The sequence below is a fragment of the Hemiscyllium ocellatum genome, unplaced genomic scaffold, assembly GCF_020745735.1.
Source record: "Hemiscyllium ocellatum isolate sHemOce1 unplaced genomic scaffold, sHemOce1.pat.X.cur. scaffold_1241_pat_ctg1, whole genome shotgun sequence".
Lineage (NCBI taxonomy): Eukaryota > Metazoa > Chordata > Chondrichthyes > Orectolobiformes > Hemiscylliidae > Hemiscyllium > Hemiscyllium ocellatum.
The window spans coordinates 30,055-53,996 of record NW_026867718.1 but is presented as its reverse complement, the minus strand read 5'-3'; the positions used below and the strand labels follow the sequence as shown (position 1 = coordinate 53,996).

Below are 23,942 nucleotides of genomic sequence, written 5' to 3'. Positions count from 1 at the left end.
TCTGTATAACTGCAGCACTGACACTGCACTCTCCGCCTGTATAACTGTAGCACTGACACTGCACTCTCCACATGCATAACTGCAGGACTGACACTGCACCGTCCGCCTGTATAACTGCAGCACTGACACTGCACTCTCCGCCTGTATCACTGTAGCACTGACACTGCATCTCCGCCTGTATAACTGCAGCACTGACACTGCACTCTCCGCCTGTATAACCGCAGCACTGACACTGCACTCTCCGACTGTATAACTGCAGCACTGACACTGCACTCTCCGCCTGTATAACCGCAGCACTGACACTGCACTCTCCGCCTGTATCACTGCAGCACTGACACTGCACCGTCCGTCTGTATCACTGCAGCACTGACACTGCACTCTCCGCCTGTATCACTGCAGCACTGACACTGCACCGTCCGTCTGTATAACTGCAGCACTGACACTGTACTCTCCGCCTGTATAACTGCAGCACTGACACTGCACTCTCCGCCTGTATAACCGCAGCACTGACACTGCACTCTCCGCCTGTATCACTGCAGCACTGACACTGCACCGTCCGTCTGTATAACTGCAGCACTGACACTGCACTCTCCGCCTGTATCACTGCAGCACTGACACTGCACCGTCCGTCTGTATAACTGCAGCACTGACACTGCACTCTCCGCCTGTATAACTGCAGCACTGACACTGCACTCTCCGCCTGTATAACCGCAGCACTGACACTGCACTCTCCGCCTGTATAACCGCAGCACTGACACTGCACTCTCCGTCTGTATCACTGCAGGACTGACACTGCACTCTCCGCCTGTATCACTGCAGCACTGACACTGCACTCTCCGCGTGTATCACTGCAGCACTGACACTGCACTCCCCGCCTGTATAACTGCAGCACTGACACTGCACTCTCCGCCTGTATCACTGCAGCACTGACACTGCACCGTCCGTCTGTATAACTGCAGCACTGACACTGCACTCTCCGCCTGTATCACTGCAGCACTGACACTGCACACTCCGCCTGTATCACTGCAGCACTGACACTGCACCGTCCGTCTGTATAACTGCAGCACTGACACTGCACACTCCGCCTGTATCACTGTAGCACTGACACTGCACTCTCCGCCTGTATCACTGCAGCACTGACACTGCACTCTCTGCCTGTATAACCACAGCACTGACACTGCACTCTCCGCCTGTATAACTGCAGCACTGACACTGCACTCTCCGCCTGTATAACCGCAGCACTGACACTGCACCCTCCGCCTGTATAACTTCAGCACTGACACTGCACTCTCCGCCTGTATAACTGCAGCACTGACACTGCACCGTCCGTTTGTATAACTGCAGCACTGACACTGCACTGTCCGTCTGTATAACTGCAGCACTGACACTGCACCGTCCGTTTGTATAACTGCAGCACTGACACTGCACCGTCCGTCTGTATAACTGCAGCACTGACACTGCACCGTCCGTCTGTATAACTGCAGCACTGACACTGCACCGTCCGTTTGTATAACCGCAGCACTGACACTGCACTCTCCGCCTGTATAACCACAGCACTGACACTGCACTCTCCGCCTGTATAACTGCAGCACTGACACTGCACTCTCCGCCTGTATAACCGCAGCACTGACACTGCACTCTCCGCCTGTATAACTGCAGGACTGACACTGCACTCTCCGCCTGTATCACTGCAGGACTGACACTGCACTCTCCGCCTGTATCACTGCAGCATTGACACTGCACCGTCCGTCTGTATCACTGTAGCACTGACACTGCACTCTCCGCCTGTAAAACCGCAGCACTGACACTGCACCCTCCGCCTGTATAACTTCAGCACTGACACTGCACTCTCCGCCTGTATAACTGCAGCACTGACACTGCACCGTCCGTTTGTATAACTGCAGCACTGACACTGCACTGTCCGTCTGTATAACTGCAGCACTGACACTGCACCGTCCGTTTGTATAACTGCAGCACTGACACTGCACCGTCCGTCTGTATAACTGCAGCACTGACACTGCACCGTCCGTTTGTATAACTGCAGCACTGACACTGCACCGTCCGTCTGTATAACTGCAGCACTGACACTGCACCGTCCGTTTGTATAACCGCAGCACTGACACTGCACTCTCCGCCTGTATAACCACAGCACTGACACTGCACTCTCCGCCTGTATAACTGCAGCACTGACACTGCACTCTCCGCCTGTATAACCGCAGCACTGACACTGCACTCTCCGCCTGTATAACTGCAGGACTGACACTGCACTCTCCGCCTGTATCACTGCAGGACTGACACTGCACTCTCCGCCTGTATCACTGCAGCATTGACACTGCACCGTCCGTCTGTATCACTGTAGCACTGACACTGCACTCTCCGCCTGTAAAACCGTAGCACTGACACTGCACTCTCTGCCTGTATAACCACAGCACTGACACTGCACTCTCCGCCTGTATAACTGCAGGACTGACACTGCACCGTCCGTCTGTATAACTGCAGCACTGACACTGCACCCTCCGCCTGTATAACTGCAGCACTGACACCGCACTCTCCGCCTGTATAACTGCAGGACTGACACTGCACTCTCCGCCTGTATCACTGCAGGACTGACACTGCACTCTCCGCCTGTATAACTGCAGCACTGACACTGCACTCTCCGCCTGTTTAACTGCAGCACTGACACTGCCCCGTCCGTCTGTATAACCGCAGCACTGACACTGCACTCTCCGCCTGTATCACTGCAGCACTGACACGGCACCGTCCGTCTGTATCACTGCAGCACTGACACTGCACCCTCCGCCTGTATAACTGCAGCACTGACACCGCACTCTCCGCCTGTATAACTGCAGCACTGACACCGCACTCTCCGTCTGTATAACTGCAGGACTGACACTGCACTCTCCGCCTGTATCACTGCAGGACTGACACTGCACTCTCCGCCTGTATCACTGCAGCACTGACACTGCACTCTCCGCCTGTTTAACTGCAGCACTGACACTGCACCGCCCGCCTGTATAACTGCAGCACTGACACTGCACTCTCCGCCTGTATCACTGCAGCACTGACACTGCACCGTCCGTCGGTATAACTGCAGCACTGACACTGCACTCTCCGCCTGTATAACTGCAGCACTGACACTGCACTCTCCGCCTGTATCACTGCAGCACTGACACTGCACCGTCCGTCTGTATCACTGCAGCACTGACACTGCACTCTCCGCCTGTTTAACTGCAGCACTGACACTGCACCGTCCGTCTGTATAACCGCAGCACTGACACTGCACTCTCCGCTTGTATCACTGCAGCACTGACACGGCACCGTCCGTCTGTATAACTGCAGCACTGACACTGCACTCTCCGCCTGTATCACTGCAGCACTGACACTGCACCGTCCGTCTGTATAACTGCAGCACTGACACTGCACTCTCCGCCTGTATAACTGTAGCACTGACACTGCACTCTCCGCCTGCATAACTGTAGCACTGACACTGCACTCTCCGCCTGTATAACTGTAGCACTGACACTGTACTCTCCGCCTGTATAACTGTAGCACTGACACTGCACTCTCCACCTGTATCACTGCAGCACTGACACTGCAGCACTGACACTGCACCATCCGTCTGTATCACTGCAGCACTGACACTGCACCATCCGTCTGTATAACTGCAGCACTGACACTGCACCATCCGTCTGTATAACTGCAGCACTGACACTGCACCATCCGTCTGTATAACTGCAGCACTGACACTGCACCATCCGTCTGTATAACTGCAGCACTGACACTGCACTCTCCGCCTGTATAACTGTAGAACTGACACTGCACTCTCCGCCTGTATCACTGCAGCACTGACACTGCACCGTCCGTCTGTATAACCGCAGCACTGACACTGCACTCTCCGTCTGTATAACTGCAGCACTGACACTGCACTCTCCGCCTTTATCACTGCAGCACTGACACTGCACTCTCCGCCTGCATAACTGTAGCACTGACACTGCACTCTCCGCCTGTATAACTGTAGCACTGACACTGTACTCTCCGCCTGTATAACTGTAGCACTGACACTGCACTCTCCACCTGTATCACTGCAGCACTGACACTGCAGCACTGACACTGCACCATCCGTCTGTATCACTGCAGCACTGACACTGCACCATCCGTCTGTATAACTGCAGCACTGACACTGCACCATCCGTCTGTATAACTGCAGCACTGACACTGCACCATCCGTCTGTATAACTGCAGCACTGACACTGCACCATCCGTCTGTATAACTGCAGCACTGACACTGCACTCTCCGCCTGTATAACTGTAGAACTGACACTGCACTCTCCGCCTGTATCACTGCAGCACTGACACTGCACCGTCCGTCTGTATAACCGCAGCACTGACACTGCACTCTCCGTCTGTATAACTGCAGCACTGACACTGCACTCTCCGCCTTTATCACTGCAGCACTGACACTGCACCGTCCGTCTGTATAACCGCAGCACTGACACTGCACTCTCCGTCTGTATAACTGCAGCACTGACACTGCACTCTCCGCCTTTATCACTGCAGCACTGACACTGCACTCTCCGCCTGTATCACTGCAGCACTGACACTGCACCGTCCGTCTGTATAACTGCAGCACTGACACTGCACTCTCCGCCTGTATAACTGCAGCACTGACACTGCACTCTCCGCCTGTATCACTGTAGCACTGACACTGCATCTCCGCCTGTATAACTGCAGCACTGACACTGCACTCTCCGCCTGTATCACTGCAGCACTGACACTGCACTCTCCGCCTGTATAACTGCAGCACTGACACTGCACCCTCCGCCTGTATCACTGTAGCACTGACACTGCACCGTCCGTCTGTATAACTGCAGCACTGACACTGCACTCTCCGCCTGTATAACTGCAGCACTGACACTGCACTCTCCGCCTGTATCACTGTAGCACTGACACTGCACCCTCCGCCTGTATCACTGCAGCACTGACACTGCACCGTCCGTCTGTATAACTGCAGCACTGACACTGCACTCTCCGCCTGTATAACTGCAGCACTGACACTGCACTCTCCGCCTGTATCACTGTAGCACTGACACTGCATCTCCGCCTGTATAACTGCAGCACTGACACTGCACTCTCCGCCTGTATAACTGCAGCACTGACACTGCACTCTCCGCCTGTATAACCGCATCACTGACACTGCACCGTCCGTCTGTATAACTGCAGCACTGACACTGCATCTCCGCCTGTATCACTGTAGCACTGACACTGCACTCTCTGCTTGTATAACTGTAGCACTGACACTGCACTCTCCGCCTGTATCACTGCAGCACTGACACTGCCCCGTCCGTCTGTATAACTGTAGCACTGACACTGCACTCTCCGCCTGTATAACTGTAGCACTGACACTGCACTCTCCGCCTGTATCACTGCAGTACTGACACTGCACTCTCCGCCTGTATAACTGTAGCACTGACACTGCACTCTCCACATGCATAACTGTAGCACTGACACTGCACTCTCCGCCTGTATAACTGTAGCACTGACACTGCACTCTCCACATGCATAACTGTAGCACTGACACTGCACTCTCCGCCTGTATAACTGTAGCACTGACACTGACTCTCCGCCTGTATAACCACAGCACTGACACTGCACTCTCCGCCTGTATAACTGCAGCACTGACACTGCACTCTCCGCCTGTATAACTGCAGCACTGACACTGCACTCTCCGCCTGTATCACTGCAGCACTGACACTGCACCGTCCCTCTGTATAACTGCAGGTCTGACACTGCACTCTCCGCCTGTATCACTTTAGCACTGACACTGCACTCTCTGCCTGTATAACTGTAGCACTGACACTGCACTCTCCGCCTGTATAACTGTAGCACTGACACTGCACTCTCCGCCTGTATCACTGCAGCACTGACACTGCACCGTCCGTCTGTATAACTGCAGCACTGACACTGCATCTCCGCCTGTATCACTGTAGCACTGACACTGCACTCTCTGCCTGTATAACTGTAGCACTGACACTGCACTCTCCACCTGTATAACTGTAGCACTGACACTGCACTCTCCGCCTGTATCACTGCAGCACTGACACTGCACCGTCCGTCTGTATAACTGTAGCACTGATACTGCACTCTCCGCCTGTATAACTGGAGCACTGACACTGACTCTCCGCCTGCATAACCACAGCACTGACACTGCACTCTCCGCCTGTATAACTGCAGCACTGACACTGCACTCTCCGCCTGTATCACTGCAGCACTGACACTGCACTCTCCGCCTGTATCACTGCAGCACTGACACTGCACCGTCCGTCTGTATAACTGTAGCACTGACACTGCACACTCCGCCTGTATAACTGCAGCACTGACACTGACTCTCCGCCTGCATAACCACAGCACTGACACTGCACTCTCCGCCTGTATAACTGCAGCACTGACACTGCACTCTCCGCCTGTATATCTGCAGCACTGACACTGCACTCTCCGCCTGTATCACTGCAGTACTGACACTGCACCGTCCGTCTGTATAACTGCAGCACTGACACTGCACTCTCCGCCTGTATAACTGTAGCACTGACACTGCACTCTCCACATGCATAACTGTTGCACTGACACTGCACTCTCCGCCTGTATAACTGTAGCACTGACACTGCACTCTCCGCCTGTATCACTGCAGCACTGACACTGCACTCTCCGCCTGTATCACTGTAGCACTGACACTGCATCTCCGCCTGTATAACTGCAGCACTGACACTGCACTCTCCGCCTGTATAACCGCAGCACTGACACTGCACTCTCCGACTGTATAACCGCAGCACTGACACTGCACTCTCCGCCTGTATAACCGCAGCACTGACACTGCACTCTCCGTCTGTATCACTGCAGCACTGACACTGCACTCTCCGCCTGTATCACTGCAGCACTGACACTGCACCGTCCGTCTGTATAACTGCAGCACTGACACTGCACTCTCCGCCTGTATAACCGCAGCACTGACACTGCACTCTCCGCCTGTATCACTGCAGCACTGACACTGCACCGTCCGTCTGTATAACTGCAGCACTGACACTGCACTCTCCGCCTGTATCACTGCAGCACTGACACTGCACCGTCCGTCTGTATAACTGCAGCACTGACACTGCACTCTCCGCCTGTATAACTGCAGCACTGACACTGCACTCTCCACCTGTATAACCGCAGCACTGACACTGCACTCTCCGCCTGTATAACCGCAGCACTGACACTGCACTCTCCGCCTGTATAACCGCAGCACTGACACTGCACTCTCCGCCTTTATCACTGCAGCACTGACACTGCACTCTCCGCCTGTATCACTGCAGCACTGACACTGCACTCTCCGCCTGTATCACTGCAGCACTGACACTGCACCGTCCGTCTGTATAACTGCAGGACTGACACTGCACCGTCCGCCTGTATAACTGCAGCACCGACACTGCACTCTCCGCCTGTATCACTGCAGCACTGACACTGCACTCTCCGCCTGTATCACTGCAGCACTGACACTGCACCGTCCGTCTGTATAACTGCAGCACTGACACTGCACTCCCCGTCTGTATAACTGCAGCACTGACACTGCACTCTCCGCCTGTATCACTGCAGCACTGACACTGCACCGTCCGTCTGTATAACTGCAGCACTGACACTGCACCCTCCGCCTGTATCACTACAGCACTGACACTGCACTCTCCGCCTGTATCACTGCAGCACTGACACTGCACCGTCCGTCTGTATAACTGCAGCACTGACACTGCACTCTCCGCCTGTATAACTGTAGCACTGACACTGCACTCTCCGCCTGTATAACCACTGGCACTGCACTCTCTGCCTGTATAACCACAGCACTGACACTGCACTCTCCGCCTGTATAACTGCAGCACTGACACTGCACTCTCCGCCTGTATAACCGCAGCACTGACACTGCACCCTCCGCCTGTATAACTTCAGCACTGACACTGCACTCTCCGCCTGTATAACTGCAGCACTGACACTGCACCGTCCGTTTGTATAACTGCAGCACTGACACTGCACTGTCCGTCTGTATAACTGCAGCACTGACACTGCACCGTCCGTTTGTATAACTGCAGCACTGACACTGCACCGTCCGTCTGTATAACTGCAGCACTGACACTGCACCGTCCGTCTGTATAACTGCAGCACTGACACTGCACCGTCCGTTTGTATAACTGCAGCACTAACACTGCACTCTCCGCCTGTATCACTGCAGCACTGACACTGCACCGTCCGTCTGTATAACTGCAGCACTGACACTGCACCGTCCGTCTGTATAACTGCAGCACTGACACTGCACTCTCCGCCTGTATAACTGCAGCACTGACACTGCACCGTCCGTTTGTATAACTGCAGCACTGACACTGCACTGTCCGTCTGTATAACTGCAGCACTGACACTGCACCGTCCGTTTGTATAACTGCAGCACTGACACTGCACTGTCCGTCTGTATAACTGCAGCACTGACACTGCAATCTCCGCCTGTATCACTGCAGCACTGACACTGCACCGTCCGCCTGTATAACTGCAGCACTGACACCGCACCATCCGCCTGTATCACTGCAGCACTGACACTGCACCGTCCGTCTGTATAACTGCAGCACTGACACTGCACTCTCCGCCTGTATCACTGCAGCACTGACACTGCACTCTCCGCCTGTATCACTGCAGCACTGACACTGCACTCTCCGCCTGTATAACTGCAGAACTGACACTGCACTCTCCGCCTGTATCACTGCAGCACTGTTGCTTCTCGCTCCGCCTGTAATGTTCCCCCTCCCACCATGTTCTCTCTGCCTGTATTGCGTCCTGTCTGCTGGTAGTGCTACCCCCCCACCCCCTCTTTCCCTGGCTGCAGCATTCCCACTGGACGCTCTCTGCCTGTAGCGTGACTCCCTGGCCCCCCTCCCTCTGTAGTGCAGCCCAGCCCACCGCCTCTGCCTGTAGCGCTCCCCGCTGACCTGTTTCCGCCTGTAGCGCTGTGCGGCGCGCTGTCTTTGGCTGCGTGATACAATTCCCCAACCTGTCACCGCTTCCCGGCCCGAACACCCGCCCCAGCGACTGTGTAGGAATTCACTCACCGTTGCCGTGGCGACGTCTGGTCCCCTCCTCCATGGCCGTTGACAGGGCGGCTGTAGTACAGGATGACCGGGGCCCTTCTGGCGCCGAGCGGGTTCAAGGGCGCGTTGGCACCTCCCAGGCGGGCCGTCTCTGTCAGGGGTGTGGGGAAGGAGTCACGTCAACCGTCACGTGGCCCCCACTCGCTCCGGTCGGGGCAGGGGGTGGGGCGGACCTGGGGGGGCACGGGAGTGGGCTGAACGACCCGCCCACCTTCCCTCACCACACCCCCCCAACCCCCACCCCTCGCTCCGCCATTGTCCTGGATCACGGCCTGTCCTGTCTCCTCTCCCCCACCATCGCCACCATCCCCAAACCTGACCTTTCACCTTTCGGCACCTCTCTCAGGATCCTTCCCCCCCCCCCCCCACACACACACCCCTCCCCTCCATCTCGGGCCTTCCCTGTTGGCATCGCGGGCCTACCCCGGGAGTGCATCCCATCCACCCCCTACCCACACCCCACCCACATCCCGGGACCCCAGTCTGATCTCTGGAGACTGTTCGGTCACGGGGCAGAGGTGGGTCGGTTCCACTCCTCCCCGTTTCGCCCGGTCCCCCCCGTGGCAAAAGCTCCACCTCCCAGGCCTCGGGCCTACACTCCAGCGCTCCAGGCCTCAGACACAATCTCTCCCAGTCCCCAGAGGGTAACATCCTGGTAAATCCCTCCCAGTCCCAAAGGGTAACATCCTGGTAAATCTCTCCCAGTCCCCAAAGGGTAACATCCTGGTAAATCTCTCCCAGTCCCAAAGGGTAACATCCTGGTAAATCTCTCCCAGCCCCAAAGGGTAACATCCTGGTAAATCTCTCCCAGTCCCCAAAGGGTAACATCCTGGTAAATCCCTCCCAGTCCCCAAAGGGTAACATCCTGGTAAATCCCTCCCAGCCCCCAAAGGGTAACATCCTGGTAAATCTCTCCCAGCCCCAAAGGGTAACATCCTGGTAAATCTCTCCCAGTCCCCAAAGGGTAACATCCTGGTAAATCCCTCCCAGCCCCCAAAGGGTAACATCCTGGTAAATCCCTCCCAGTCCCCAAAGGGTAACATCCTGGTAAATCTCTCCCAGTCCCCAAAGGGTAACATCCTGGTAAATCTCTCCCAGCCCCAAAGGGTAACATCCTGGTAAATCTCTCCCAGTCCCCAAAGGGTAACATCCTGGTAAATCCCTCCCAGTCCCCAAAGGGTAACATCCTGGTAAATCCCTCCCAGCCCCCCCTCTCTCTCGTGATCTCATCTCCCTCCTGTCATGGGGAATACTTCCCATAATCCTCTAGGTGTGCCCTCTCCCGCTCTGAAACTCTCGGCCAATCATGGCACGTGTCACCCCGGCCCTGCTTTACCCACCGTCAGGGTGGGCGTGCACAGCATGATCCCACAGGAGAGCGGTCACTGATAGGACAGCTTCCTTCCCAGAGTCCATTCCCGATTCCTACTAGCCCAGAGCGGCGGTGGAGTGGGGGAGGGGTGGCTTACCTCTGAGGATGTCTTGTGGGCCTAGCGAGAGGCCGGTGTGTTTGAAGGCGAGGAGCCCCTGGTGGTGGCCCAGGTGAAGTACAGGTTGGCAGTGGGACTGGGTCAGGGGCAGGAACCGCACTTGGTAGCCACTGGGGGGCACCTGCTAGGGGGAGGCAAGAGAGTAAGCCAATCAGATGCTCTCGAGAGGTTTTGGGGGGGAACTGGGGAGATGGAGGGAGGGGGGGGAGATGGAGGGAGGGGGGGGAGATGGAGGGAGGGGGGGGAGATGGAGGGAGGGGGGGGAGATGGAGGGAGGGGGGGGAGATGGAGGGAGGGGGGGGAGATGGAGGGAGGGGGGGGAGATGGAGGGAGGGGGGGGAGATGGAGGGAGGGGGGGGAGATGGAGGGAGGGGGGGAGATGGAGGGAGGGGGGGGAGATGGAGGGAGGGGGGGGAGATGGAGGGAGGGGGGGAGATGGAGGGAGGGGGGGGAGATGGAGGGAGGGGGGGGAGATGGAGGGAGGGGGGGGAGATGGAGGGAGGGGGGGAGATGGAGGGAGGGGGGGGAGATGGAGGGAGGGGGGGAGATGGAGGGAGGGGGGGGAGATGGAGGGAGGGGGGGGAGATGGAGGGAGGGGGGGGAGATGGAGGGAGGGGGGGGAGATGGAGGGAGGGGGGGAGATGGAGGGAGGGGGGGGAGATGGAGGGAGGGGGGGAGATGGAGGGAGGGGGGAGATGGAGGGAGGGGGGGAGATGGATGGAGGGAGGGGGGGAGATGGAGGGGGGGAGATGGAGGGAGGGGGGGAGATGGAGGGGGGGGGGGAGATGGAGGGGGGGGAGATGGAGGGAGGGGAGGGAGAGGAGGGGAGGGAGAGGAGGGGAGGGAGAGGAGGAGAGGGAGAGGAGGGGAGGGAGAGGAGGGGAGGGAGAGGAGGGGAGGGAGAGGAGGGGAGGGAGAAGTGGAGGGCGAGGGGAGGGTGAGAGAGGGGAGGGAGAGAGGGGAGCGGAGGGGAGAGGAGGGAGAGGGGAGGGGAGGGGAGGGGAGGGGAGGGGGGGGGGGGGGAGGGGAGGGGAGGGGAGGGGAGGGGGGAGGGAGAGGAGGGAGGGAGAGGGGGGAGGGAGAGGGGGAGGGAGGGGAGGGGAGGGAGGGTAGGGCGAGAGAGGGGAGGGGAGGGAGGGGAGGGGAGGGAGGGGAGGGGAGGGGAGGGGAGGGAGGGGGGGGAGGGGAGGGGAGGGAGGGGGGGGGAGGGGAGGGAGGGGGGGGAGGGGAGGGGAGGGAGGGGGGGGAGGGGAGGGGAGGGGAGGGAGGGGAGGGAGGGGGGGGAGGGGAGGGGAGGGAGGGGGGGGGAGGGGAGGGGGGGGGGAGGGGAGGGGAGGGAGAGGGGGGAGGGAGGTGAGGGGGAGGGAGGTGAGGGAGAGGGAGGGGGAGGGAGAGGGAGGTGAGGGGGAGAGGGGGGGAGGGGGGGAGAGGGGGGGAGGGGGAGGGGGAGAGAGTGGAGGGAGGGAGGGGGAGAATGGAGGGAGGGAGGGGGAGAATGGAGGGGGAGAAAGAAGGGGGAGAGAATGGAGGGGGAGAGAGTGGAGGAAGGGAGGGAGAGAGGGAGGGGGAGAGAGTGGAGGGAGGGAGGGGGGGGGAGGGGAGGGAGGGAGGGGGGGGTGGGGAGAGGGAGGGAGAGGAGAGGGTGATGGAAGGATGGAGGAGGTGAGAGGGAAATGAGGAAGATGAAGGAGGAGAATGGAGGGAGATGGAGGGAGAGGGAGGGAGAGGGAGTGGAGGGTGAGAGAGGGAGGGGTTGGAGGGAAAGCGAGGTGGGGGGGTTGAGGGAGAGAGAGAGAGAGAGAGAGGGAGGGGGAGGGGAGTGGAGGGAGAGGGAGGGGAGATGAAGGGAAATGGAGGGAGAGGGAGGGGAGTGGAGGGAGAGGGAGGGAGGGGAGATGAAGGGAAATGGAAGGAGAGGGAGGGGAGTGGAGGAAGTTAGGGTGGAGGGAGACGAGGGACAGAAAAGGGAAGGGGTGGAGGGGAATGGAGGGAGTTTGAGTGGGAAAGGTTGGAGGGAGAAAAGAGGTTTTAAATTGAGTGACTGCGGAGGGAAATGGAGGGCGAGGGGGAGAGAGTCAACCCAGGTGATTGGGAGCCATTTTGAGTAGGGGAGGAGGGGGTGTGGGGCCCTGCAGCACCACCGCTGGCGGGAGGGTGGAATTACACCGTGACACGTTGACATAGGAATTGGTGACAGTGATGGGGGTGGGGTTGTAGGGGGGTGGGGGTGATGGCGATGGGGGTGTAGGGGGGTGATGGTGATGGCGATGGGGGTGTAGGGGGATGATGGTGATGGGGTGGGGGTGTAGGGTGATGATGGTGATGGGGTGGGGGTTTGGGGTGTGATGGGGTGGGGTGTAGGGGGGGTGATAGTGATGGGGGTGGGGGTGTAGGGGGGTGGGGGTGACGGTGAAGGGGGGTGGGGGGTGATGGGTTGGGGGTGTAGGGGGTGGGGGGGTAATGGGGTGGGGGTGATGGGGGTGGGGGTGTGGGGGGTAGGGGGCGGGGGTTTGGGGGGTGACGGGGATGGGGGTGGGGGTGTAGGGGGGTGGGGGGGTGTAGGGGGTGTAGGGGGGTGGGGGTGATGTGTTGGGGGTGTAGGGTGTGGGGGTAATGGGGGTGGGGGTGTAGGGGGTGATGGGGGGTGGGGGTGTAGGGGGGTGATGGTGATGGGAGTGGGGGTGTGGGGGGGGTGGGGGTGTGAAGTGTGGAGTGTGGGGGGTGGGGGTGATGGGGGTAATGGTGATGGGGGTGGGAGTGTAGGGGGATGGGGGTGTAGGGGGGTGATGATGATGGGGGTGGGGGGGTGGGGGTGTAGGGGGGTGGGGGTGATGGGGGTGGGGGTGTGGGGGGTGGGGGTGTAGGGGATGGGGTGTAGGGGGGTGATGGTGATGGGGGTGGGGGGGTGGGGGTGATGGGGGTGGGGGTGTGTGGGGGGTGGGGGTGTAGGGGATGGGGTGTAGGGGGGTGATGGTGATGGGGATGGGGGTGTAGGGTGGGGGGTGGGGGTGTAGGGGGATGGGGGTGTAGGGGGGTGGGGGTGTGGGGGGTGGGGGTGTAGGGGATGGGGTGTAGGGGGGTGATGGTGATGGGGATGGGGGTGTAGGGGAGTTGGGGGGGGTGGGTGGGAAGTACCTGCTGGTCCCTGCTGGGGGCCTTGAGCCCACTGCCCGGCCTGCCCTCCTCGCTCTGCGCTGTGCTGCTGTTCCCGGCTCCAGTCATCCTCTCTCTGAAACAGCGACACCGTTAACTCCCAGAGACACCAGACTCCAGGCCCCACACTACCCTCTGGCTGAACACATCCTCAACCCTCCCTCCCTCCCTCCAAACGTCCTGCCACCTCCCACCGCCCCTCCCCCTCAGTCATCAACCCCTCCATCGAGGGGATGGGGAAGCTTCCTTCCCGTCTCCCCGATCGATGTCCCCCACCGCTCTCTCCCTCTCAATCATGTCCCCCTCTCAATCTCCCTCCACTCCCAGAGAAACTACCCCAGTCTGTCCCAATCCCTCTCCATCACGGAAACACCCCAGAGGGTAACATCCTGGTAAATCTCTCCCAGCCCCCAAAGGGTAACATCCTGGTAAATCTCTCCCAGCCCCAAAGGGTAACATCCTGGTAAATACACAAGGTCTTTTCCCCCTGGGGTGGGGAAGCCCAGAACTAGAGGGGGGTAGGTTTAAGGTGAGAGGGGGGGAAAGGGACCTGAGGGGTAACTTTTCCCCCCAGAGGGTGGTGCGTGTGTGGAACGAGCTGCCAGAGGAAGTGGTGGGGGCTGGTACAATGACAACATTTAAAAGGATGGGGGGGGGGGACATGGATAGGAAGGGTTTAGGGGGAGATGGGGCCAAGTGCTGGCAAACGGGGGACTGGATTAGGTTAGGATAGCACGGACGGGATGGGCTGAACGGTCTGTTTATTTGTGTACCGGACGTCTCTCTATGAACGGGCAAGCAGGCCCAGAGATTTCACGTCCCGAGCAAGGCCCAAGAGATGGGAGGGCCGAATGGTTTTATTGGGGTCTAAGCCCCTCCGGTCTACGGGCGGCACAGTGGCTCAGTGGTTAGCACTGTGGCCTCACAGCACCAGGGTCCCAGGTTCGATCCCACCCTCGGGCAACTGTCTGGGTGGGGTTTGCACATTCTCCCCGTGTCTGCGTGGGTTTCCTCCCACAGTCCAAACACGTGCAGGTTAGGGTGGATTGGCCGTGCTAAATTGTCCCCGTAGTGCCCAGGGATGTGCAGGTTAGGGTGGATTGGCCGTGCTAAATTGTCCCCGTAGTGCCCAGGGATGTGCGGGTTAGGGTGGGATTGGCCGTGCTAAATTGTCCCCGTAGTGCCCAGGGATGTGCAGGTTAGGGTGGGATTGGCCGTGCTAAATTGTCCCCGTAATGTTCAGTCAGAGGGAAATGGGTGGGTTACTCTTCGGAGGGTCGGTGTGGACTGGTCGGGCCGAACGGCCTGGTTCCACACTTCAGGGAATCTAATCTAATCTCTGGGGATTTCCCTGCCGAAGGTCACAAGACGCAGACCAGGGTGCCCAGAGCGAGGGGGCTGTTTGGGATCGAGAGTGGGGTGCGCTGAGATTGGGAGCGGGTCAGAGATTTACTCTCGAGACCCGATCCCTTGGCAAACGCGCGAAAACAAAGCGAGGGGGATTTCCTGACTCCCCTCAACCCTGGGCGTCGAACACGTGAGACGTCAACTGCTGTCTGAAACCAGACTCGCTTTTCAGAAACCAACCCCCACCCCTCCCCAGCGTCCCTGACCCCTCACCGCAGACTGACTGAAGCAAAGGCATCTCTCCCCACAGAGTCTGCGTTAATCACTCCGTCAGAGAGAGCACAGTGTCACCACAACGCAGACACTCACAGGGACAGGGGGTTAGGTACAGGGTAAAGCTCCCTCTACACTGTCCCCCCACTCCCAGGGACAGGGGGTTAGATACAGAGTAAAGCTCCCTCTACACTGTCCCCACTCCCAGGGACAGGGGGTTAGATACAGAGTAAAGCTCCCTCTACACTGTCCCCCACTCCCAGGGACAGGGGGTTAGATACTGAGTAAAGCTGCCTCTACATTGTCACCCACTCCCAGGGACAGGGGGTTAGATACAGAGTAAAGCTCCCTCTACACTGTCCCCCACTCCCAGGGACAGGGGGTTAGATACAGAGTAAAGCTTCCTCTACACCATCCCCCACTCCCAGGGACAGGGGGTTAGAAACAGAGTAAAGCTCACTCTACACTGTTCCCCACTCCCAGGGACAGGGGGTTAGAAACAGAGTAAAGCTCACTCTACACTGTTCCCCACTCCCAGGGACAGGGGGTTAGATACAGAGTAAAGCTCCCTCTACACTGTCCCCCCACTCCCAGGGACAGGGGGTTAGATACAGAGTAAAGCTCCCTCTACATTGTCCCCATGAAACACTCACGGGGAGACAGGGCGGGTAAGAAGGCGCTTGCCTCCATCGCTCAGAGCTTTGAGTGTAGGAGCTGGTGGGGAAGGTCACGTTGGGGGTTATACAGGACATGGGTGAGGCTCCGTCTGGAGCAGTGTGTCCAGTTCCCGTCGCACCGTTACAGGAAGGACATGATTCACCCGGAGAGGGTTCGGGAAGGGATTTACCGGGACAAGGCCGGGACGGAGAGTGAAGGGGAGGCTGGGACTGTTTTCCCTGGAGCATCGGAGGCTGAGGGGGTGACCTTATAGAGGTTTATAAAATCTTGAGGGGGACATGGATAGAGTAAATAGGTAAAAACAATGTCTGCAGATGCTGGAAACCAGATTCTGGATTCGTGGTGCTGGAAGAGCACAGCAGTTCAGGCAGCATCCGAGGAGCAGGAAAATCGACGTTTCGGGCAAAAGCCCTTCATCAGGAATAAAGGCAGAGAGCCTGAAGGGTGGAGAGATCAGCGAGAGGAGGGTGGGGGCGCGGAGAAAGTAGCATAGAGTACAATAGGTGAGTGGGGGAGGGGATGGAGGTGATAGGTCAGGGAGGAGAGGGTGGAGTGGAGAGGTGGGAGAGGAGCTAGGCAGGTAGGACAGGTCATGGGGACGGTGCTGAGGCTGGGGGTTTGGGACTAGGGTGAGGTGGGGGGAAGGGGAAATGAGGAAACTGGTGAAGTCCACATTGATGCCCTGGGGTTGAAATAGTGTTTGTGTGTGTGTGTGTGTGTGTGGTCTCTGTGTGTGTGAGAGAGTGTGTGTGTGAGAGAATGTTTGTGTGTGTGTGTGTGTGTGTGTGTGTGAGAGAGTGTGTGTGTGAGAGAATGTTTGTGTGTGTGTGTGTGTGGTCTCTGTGTGTGTGAGAGAGTGTGTGTGTGAGTGTGTGTGTTTGAGCATGTCTGTGTATGTCTGTGTGTGTGTGTGAGAGTGTGTATGTCTGTGTGTGTGAGTGTATGTGTCTGTGTGTGTGTGTGAGTGTGTGTGTGTTTGAGCGTGTCTGTGTGTGTGTGAGTGCTTGAGAGTGTGAGAGAGTTTGTGAGAATGAGTGTGTGTGTGTGTGTGAATGTGCTTGAGTGTGTGTGTATGTGTGTGTGTCTGTGCCTGTGTATGTCTGTGTGTGTGTGTGATTGTGTGTGTGTGAGAGAGAGTGTGTGTGTGTCACGCCCACACACTCTCACCCACAAACCCACTCACACCCGCACATCCACGCACACTCACTCACACATACACCCACACTCACACACACAGTCACACCCACAGTCTCTCACACTCACACCCACACATACACAGTCACACTCATGCCCACACACACTCACACAAACATAATCACACACACTCACACACACACTCACTCTTACACAGACACACACACACACTCTCTCACACACATACACAAACACACTCTTTCTCTCACACACACACTCTCACACACATACACAAACACACTCACACACACACACTCTCACACACATACACAAACACAAACACACACACACAAACCCACACACACGCGCACACACACGCACACACACACACGCACTCACACACACATACACAAACACACACACTCACACACACACACACATACACAAACACACACACACACACACACGGACACACACGGACACACACACACACACAAACACACACACACACGGACACCACCTATAAACCCCACGAGCCCTGTGTAAAGTGCACTGATGACACCTCATGGAGAATATCTCCCAGGACGGCTCTGATCAGACGCCCTGACTCGGTTTGGTGAGCTGGGCGGATTCCCACAAGAGGCTTCGGCCTTTTGCTCATGGCGCACGTTGCGGTTCGGGGCACGCTGTGCCGAACCGGGCTCTGCAGAAACACAACGGGTGGGCAGTTTCCACCCAGTCCTGCCAACCAAACCACCTCTGGCAAAGACGGCAGGGGGACTTGCAGAGGAACCATTTCAAGGGAGGGCACACTAATCTCTCGGCCCCTGTTTCACCTGGCCACAAAATGGCGCCGTGTCTTCCCGATGGCGTGTGGCAATTGCAAGAATCCAACACCAGGCCTGGGAGACTTGAATAACCAGAGGCCTAACACTGAGCAGCAAACAATGCAGAGGGGGCAGAGGGTAGTGAGGGATCGGATTTAATCTTCCAAGGAGGCTCCCGGCGATATATCCCCAATCCCGCGCAGACAGGATATATAACACCCCCCCTCTTCAGAGCCCAGAGTGGGGAGACGGGGATAGAGGGGGAAACGGGATAAAGACCCAGAGACGGGGATAGAGGGGGAACGGGATAAAGACCCAGAGACGGGAGACGGGGATAGAGGGGGAATGGGATAAAGACCCAGAGACGGGAGACGGGGATAGAGGGGGAATGGGATAAAGACCCAGAGACGGGGATAGAGGGGGAATGGGATAAAGACCCAGAGGGGGGAGACGGGGATAGAGGGGGAACGGGATAAAGACCCAGAGACAGGGATAGAGGGGGAATGGGATACAGACCCAGAGGGGGAGACGGGGATAGAGGGGGAACGGGATAAAGACCCAGAGGGGGGAGATGGGGATAGAGGGGAGAACAGGATAAAGACCCAGAGGGGGAGACGGGGATAGAGGGGGAACGGGATACAGACCCAGAGGGGGAGACGGGATGGAAGGGATATTTGAATTTTTGGGTTCTGGAATGTTCTGTCAGAAAGTGTGGTGAATGCAGATTGTTCCGGGAATTTCGGAGAACTTGCGGAGGGGGGAAATATTTGAAGAAGGGACAGTTTACGGGGAGTCAGGGTTAGTTTGAGACGTGCTTCTGAGAGGATTTGAGTAGACTGCTCCTAAAGGTCACCGTCCCTGTAAAATCATTCAGAGACTCTGTATAAATGAATTTGTGTTTAATTTTAAAACTCCACAATGATTTTAAAGTTCAAGAAAGTGCACACTCATTTCACAAACAAATCAATACGCAGAAATCTAGGAACCTTTTGTAAGTTTGATCCATTTAACTGAATTTCTCAATGGACATTAACCGGATATTCTGAAGTTGGGAGGTGACCAGTAGAACTGTCCAGAAACTGACCCCAAACCTGTCCAGAAACTGACCCCAGAACTATCGAGAAACTGACCACAAAACTGTCCAGAAACTGACCACAGAAATATTGAGAAACTGACCATAGAACTATCGAGAAGCTGACCACAAACTGTCCAGAAACTGACCCCAGAACCATCGAGAAACTGACCACAAAACTCTCGAGAAACTGACCCCAGAACTATCAAGAAACTGACCACAGAACTGTCCAGAAACTGACCACAAAACTATCGAGAAACTGACCACAAAACTGTCCAGAAACTGACCCCAGAACCATCGAGAAACTGACCACAAAACTCTCGAGAAACTGACCCCAGAACCATCGAGAAACTGACCACAAAACTCTCAAGAAACTGACCCCAGAACTATCAAGAAACTGACCACAGAACTGTCCAGAAACTGACCACAAAACTATCAAGAAACTGACCACAAAACTGTCCAGAAACTGACCACAGAAATATCGAGAAACTGACCATAGAACTATCGAGAAGCTGACCACAAACTGTCCAGAAACTGACCCCAGAACTGTCCAGAAACTGACCACAGAACTATTGAGAAACTGACCACAGAACTATCGAGAAACTGACCACAAAACTATCAAGAAACTGACCACAGAAATATCGAGAAACTGACCACAAAACTCTTGAGAAACTGACCACAAAACTCTTGAGAAACTGACCCCAGAACTATCGAGAAACTGACCACAGAACTGTCCAGAAACTGACCACAAAACTATCAAGAAACTGACCACAGAACTATCGAAAAACTGACCACAAAACTATCGAGAAACTGACCCCAGAACTGTCTAGAAACTGACCACAGAACTATCGAGAAACTGACTTCAAAACTGTCCAGAAACTGACCACAAAACTCCTGAGAAATTGAGCCCAAGTGACTCAAAAATTTTACTACAATCTACCCAGAAATTGATCCACACCCTGAAACAACTTATTTAAAAATACCTACACCCCAAAAAAGAACCATATCCCGAAACATGGCCTTTAAGACGGTCTTTGGAAAGACCCACACCCCAAAATAGACAGTCTGTAGAACAGACCCCCCTATCCCAAAGCACGTGGGACCCACATTCTCCCCCAGCATTATGAACAGAACAAGCATTGTACGTGACCTATAGAATGAGTCGTGTGCATTATTCTGCCATACCGTATACATCTCGAGAGCATTACCTTAGTGCTCAGCGGATATTGCTCGACTCACTGAGCGCTTCATGTCTGGTCGTTAAAGCCTCCAAAGTCTAGCTTCTGAACTCGGCTGAGGTGAACTGTTGTGTGTGCAAGGCGACGTCCAGGTTATATATATATAGAGGCAAAGAGAGGGGCGGATGGTGTGAACTTTGACTGTTCTTGGAATCTGGGCGTCAAAGAAAAGTCCCCAGTCCCTCCGCTGTTGCTGCTGCCCTGGTATCTATCTCGTGTGCGTCAATAGCCCATCGAGTCCGAAAACATGCATCGCTAGCGTGCATCAATGCTCCACATCAAACCAACAGAGCCATCTCGCTCTCGAACAGCGAATGGAAACAGCGGCCTGGGGTTTCCGGCGCCCAGAGACGAAATGTTTAGAGGGGAGGCGGTGGCGAGAGAGAGAGCGCGCGTGCTTTGAGGTTGCGGTTTGAGACGGGGCCCGGCTTATCGGAAAACCGTTTGGGAGGAAACTTGAGCCGGAACGAAACTTGCCGCCTGGAGTGGAATAGAGAGGGCGGCGGGTATCTGTCTCGGTCGCCCGAACGTCATGGAGAAACTGGAATCCGACCGAAACGGGATTCCGGGATGGCTAAAGGGGGAACCGCCAAACATCCCCACTCCCCCAGCCCGGGGGAGTTGTCATGGAGTCACGCAGATCATAAACTGATCCTTCGGCCTAAGCATACATCCAAACTCAACAGGCCCGACTCCTGCCACTTGGGCCTTGCTCATATACCCCCAAACCTTTCCCACTTCATGGGCTTATCCAAGAGCCAACCAGCATGGAAACAGACCCTTCGGCCCAACTCGTTTGTGCCCACCAGTTATCCTGAATTCATCCAGTCCCACCCCTGCCCTACTCCTGGCCCGTATTCCTTTCCTACCCATGGATTCATCCAAATGCCGGGGGAGAGTGTGGGTCCCAGGTGTTTTGGGATATGGGTCTGTTGGACAGACTGCGTTTTTGGAGGGTGGGTCTTTGTTTAAAGACGGTGTTTTGGGGCGTCTTTTCAATGTTCTAGATGTACCCCATCCCCCACTTCCGTTCCACACACCCTCTGTGTGTTTAAAAAAAAGGTTAACCTTTTTAAATCTCTCTCGTTTCACCAGGTGCCCTCGCTCTTGAATTCCCCCCAACCTTGTCTATTTACCCTATCCATGTCCCTCCCCACATGATTTTATAACCCTCTAGTTCTGGGCTCCCCCACCCCAGGGGGAAAAGACCTTGTCTATTTACCCTATCCATGTCCCCCTCATGATTTCAGTTTGTAATTTGTCTTGGGGTTCATTCAATGAGGGACACGATGGAAACAAATCGTTCAGGGCAGACCGACCCACAGCACACCATCCCACCCTGTCCCCATAAACTTATGTTTCCCATTCCCAATCCCACCCTAACCTGCACATCCCTGGGCACTACGGGACAATTTAGCATGGCCAATCCCACCCTAACCTGCACATCCCTGGGCACTACGGGGACAATTTAGCACGGCCAATCCACCCGAACCTGCACATCCCTGGGCACTACGGGGACAATTTAGCACGGCCAATCCCACCCTAACCTGCACATCCCTGGGCACTACGGGGACAATTTAGCACGGCCAATCCACCCTAACCTGTACATCCCTGGGCACTACAGGGACAATTTAGCACGGCCAATCCACCCTAACCTGTACAGCCCTGGGCACTACGGGGACAATTTAGCACGGCCAATCCCACCCTAACCTGTACATCCCTGGGTACTACGGGGACAATTTAGCACGGCCAATCCACCCTAACCTGCACATCCCTGGGCACTACGGGGACAATTTAGCACGGCCAATCCACCCTAACCTGCACATCCCTGGGCACTACGGGGACAATTTAGCACGGCCAATCCACCCTAACCTGCACATCCCTGGGCAACACCCCGTATTAGAGTGTATAAAGTCGCTGACCTGTATAAGGCAGACCCACCCCGTATTAGAGTGTATAAAGTCACTGACCTGTATAAGTGACACCCACCCCGTATTAGAGTGTATAAAATCGCTGACCTGTATAAGGGACACCCACCCCGTATTAGAGTGTATAAAATCGCTGACCTGTATAAGGGACACCCACCCCGTATTAGAGTATATAAAATCGCTGACCTGTATAAGGCAGACCCACCCTGTATTAGAGTGTATAAAATCGCTGACCTGTATAAGGGACACCCACCCTGTATTAGAGTGTATAAAATCGCTGACCTGTATAAGGCAGACACACCCCGTATTAGAGTGTATAAAATCGCTGACCTGTATAAGGCAGACCCACCCCGTATTAGAGTGTATAAAATCGCTGACCTGTATAAGGCAGACACACCCCGTATTAGAGTGTATAAAATCGCTGACCTGTATAAGGCAGACACACCCCGTATTAGAGTGTATAAAATCGCTGACCTGTATAAGGCAGACCCACCCTGTATTAGAGTGTATAAAATCGCTGACCTGTATAAGGGACACCCAACCCATATTAGAGTGTATAAAATCGCTGACCTGTATAAGGCAGACACACCCCGTATTAGAGTGTATAAAATCGCTGACCTGTATAAGGCAGACCCACCCTGTATTAGAGTGTATAAAATCGCTGACCTGTATAAGGGACACCCACCCCGTATTAGAGTGTATAAAATCGCTGACCTGTATAAGGCAGACACACCCCGTATTAGAGTGTATAAAATCGCTGACCTGTATAAGGCAGACACACCCCGTATTAGAGTGTATAAAATCGCTGACCTGTATAAGGGACACCCACCCCGTATTAGAGTGTATAAAATCGCTGACCTGTATAAGGCAGACCCAACCCGTATTAGAGTGTATAAAATCGCTGACCTGTATAAGGGAAACCCACCCCGTATTAGAGTGTATAAAATCGCTGACCTGTATAAGGCAGACCCACCCTGTATTAGAGTGTATAAAATTGCTGACCTGTATAAGGGACACCCACCCGTATTAGAGTGTATAAAATCGCTGACCTGTATAAGGAAAACCCACCCCGTATTAGAGTGTATAAAATCGCTGACCTGTATAAGGCAGACCCACCCTGTATTAGAGTGTATAAAATCGCTGACCTATATAAGAGACACCCACCCCGTATTAGAGTGTATAAAATCGCTGACCTGTATAAGGCAGACCCACCCTGTATTAGAGTGTATAAAATCGCTGACCTATATAAGAGACACCCACCCCGTATTAGAGTGTATAAAATCGCTGACCTATATAAGAGACACCCACCCTGTATTAGAGTGTATAAAATCGCTGACCTATATAAGAGACACCCACCCCGTATTAGAGTGTATAAAATCGCTGACCTGTATAAAGCAGACACACCCCGTATTAGAGTGTATAAACTCACTGCCCTATATAAGGGACACCCACCCCGTATTAGAGTGTATAAAATCGCTGACCTGTATAAGGGACACCCAACCCATATTAGAGTGTATAAAATCGCTGACCTGTATAAGGCAGACCCACCCCGTATTAGAGTGTATAAAATCGCTGACCTGTATAAGGCAGACCCACCCTGTATTAGAGTGTATAAAATCGCTGACCTGTATAAGGGACACCCAC

General features: G+C 55.5%; 1 protein-coding gene across 2 annotated transcripts in view; it reads right to left on the bottom strand.

Annotated features, from left to right (window-relative positions):
* The window catches only part of LOC132809453 (forkhead box protein P3-like), an 82,052-nt gene extending 61,481 nt beyond the window's left edge, over nucleotides 1-20,571 (bottom strand). The window contains exons 1-4 of one of the 2 annotated variants that reach the window (XM_060822568.1): nucleotides 20,341-20,571; nucleotides 13,784-13,877; nucleotides 10,628-10,772; nucleotides 9,120-9,249 (exon numbers count right to left, since the gene is read on the bottom strand). In XM_060822568.1, coding sequence (XP_060678551.1) covers nucleotides 9,120-9,249; nucleotides 10,628-10,772; nucleotides 13,784-13,870 — 362 coding nt within the window. In that variant the 5' untranslated portion in view covers nucleotides 13,871-13,877; nucleotides 20,341-20,571. The remainder of the gene's footprint in view (nucleotides 1-9,119; nucleotides 9,250-10,627; nucleotides 10,773-13,783; nucleotides 13,878-20,340) is intronic. The other variant, XM_060822569.1, reaches the window with a different exon arrangement.
* Between the last annotated feature and the right edge of the window lie 3,371 nt (nucleotides 20,572-23,942).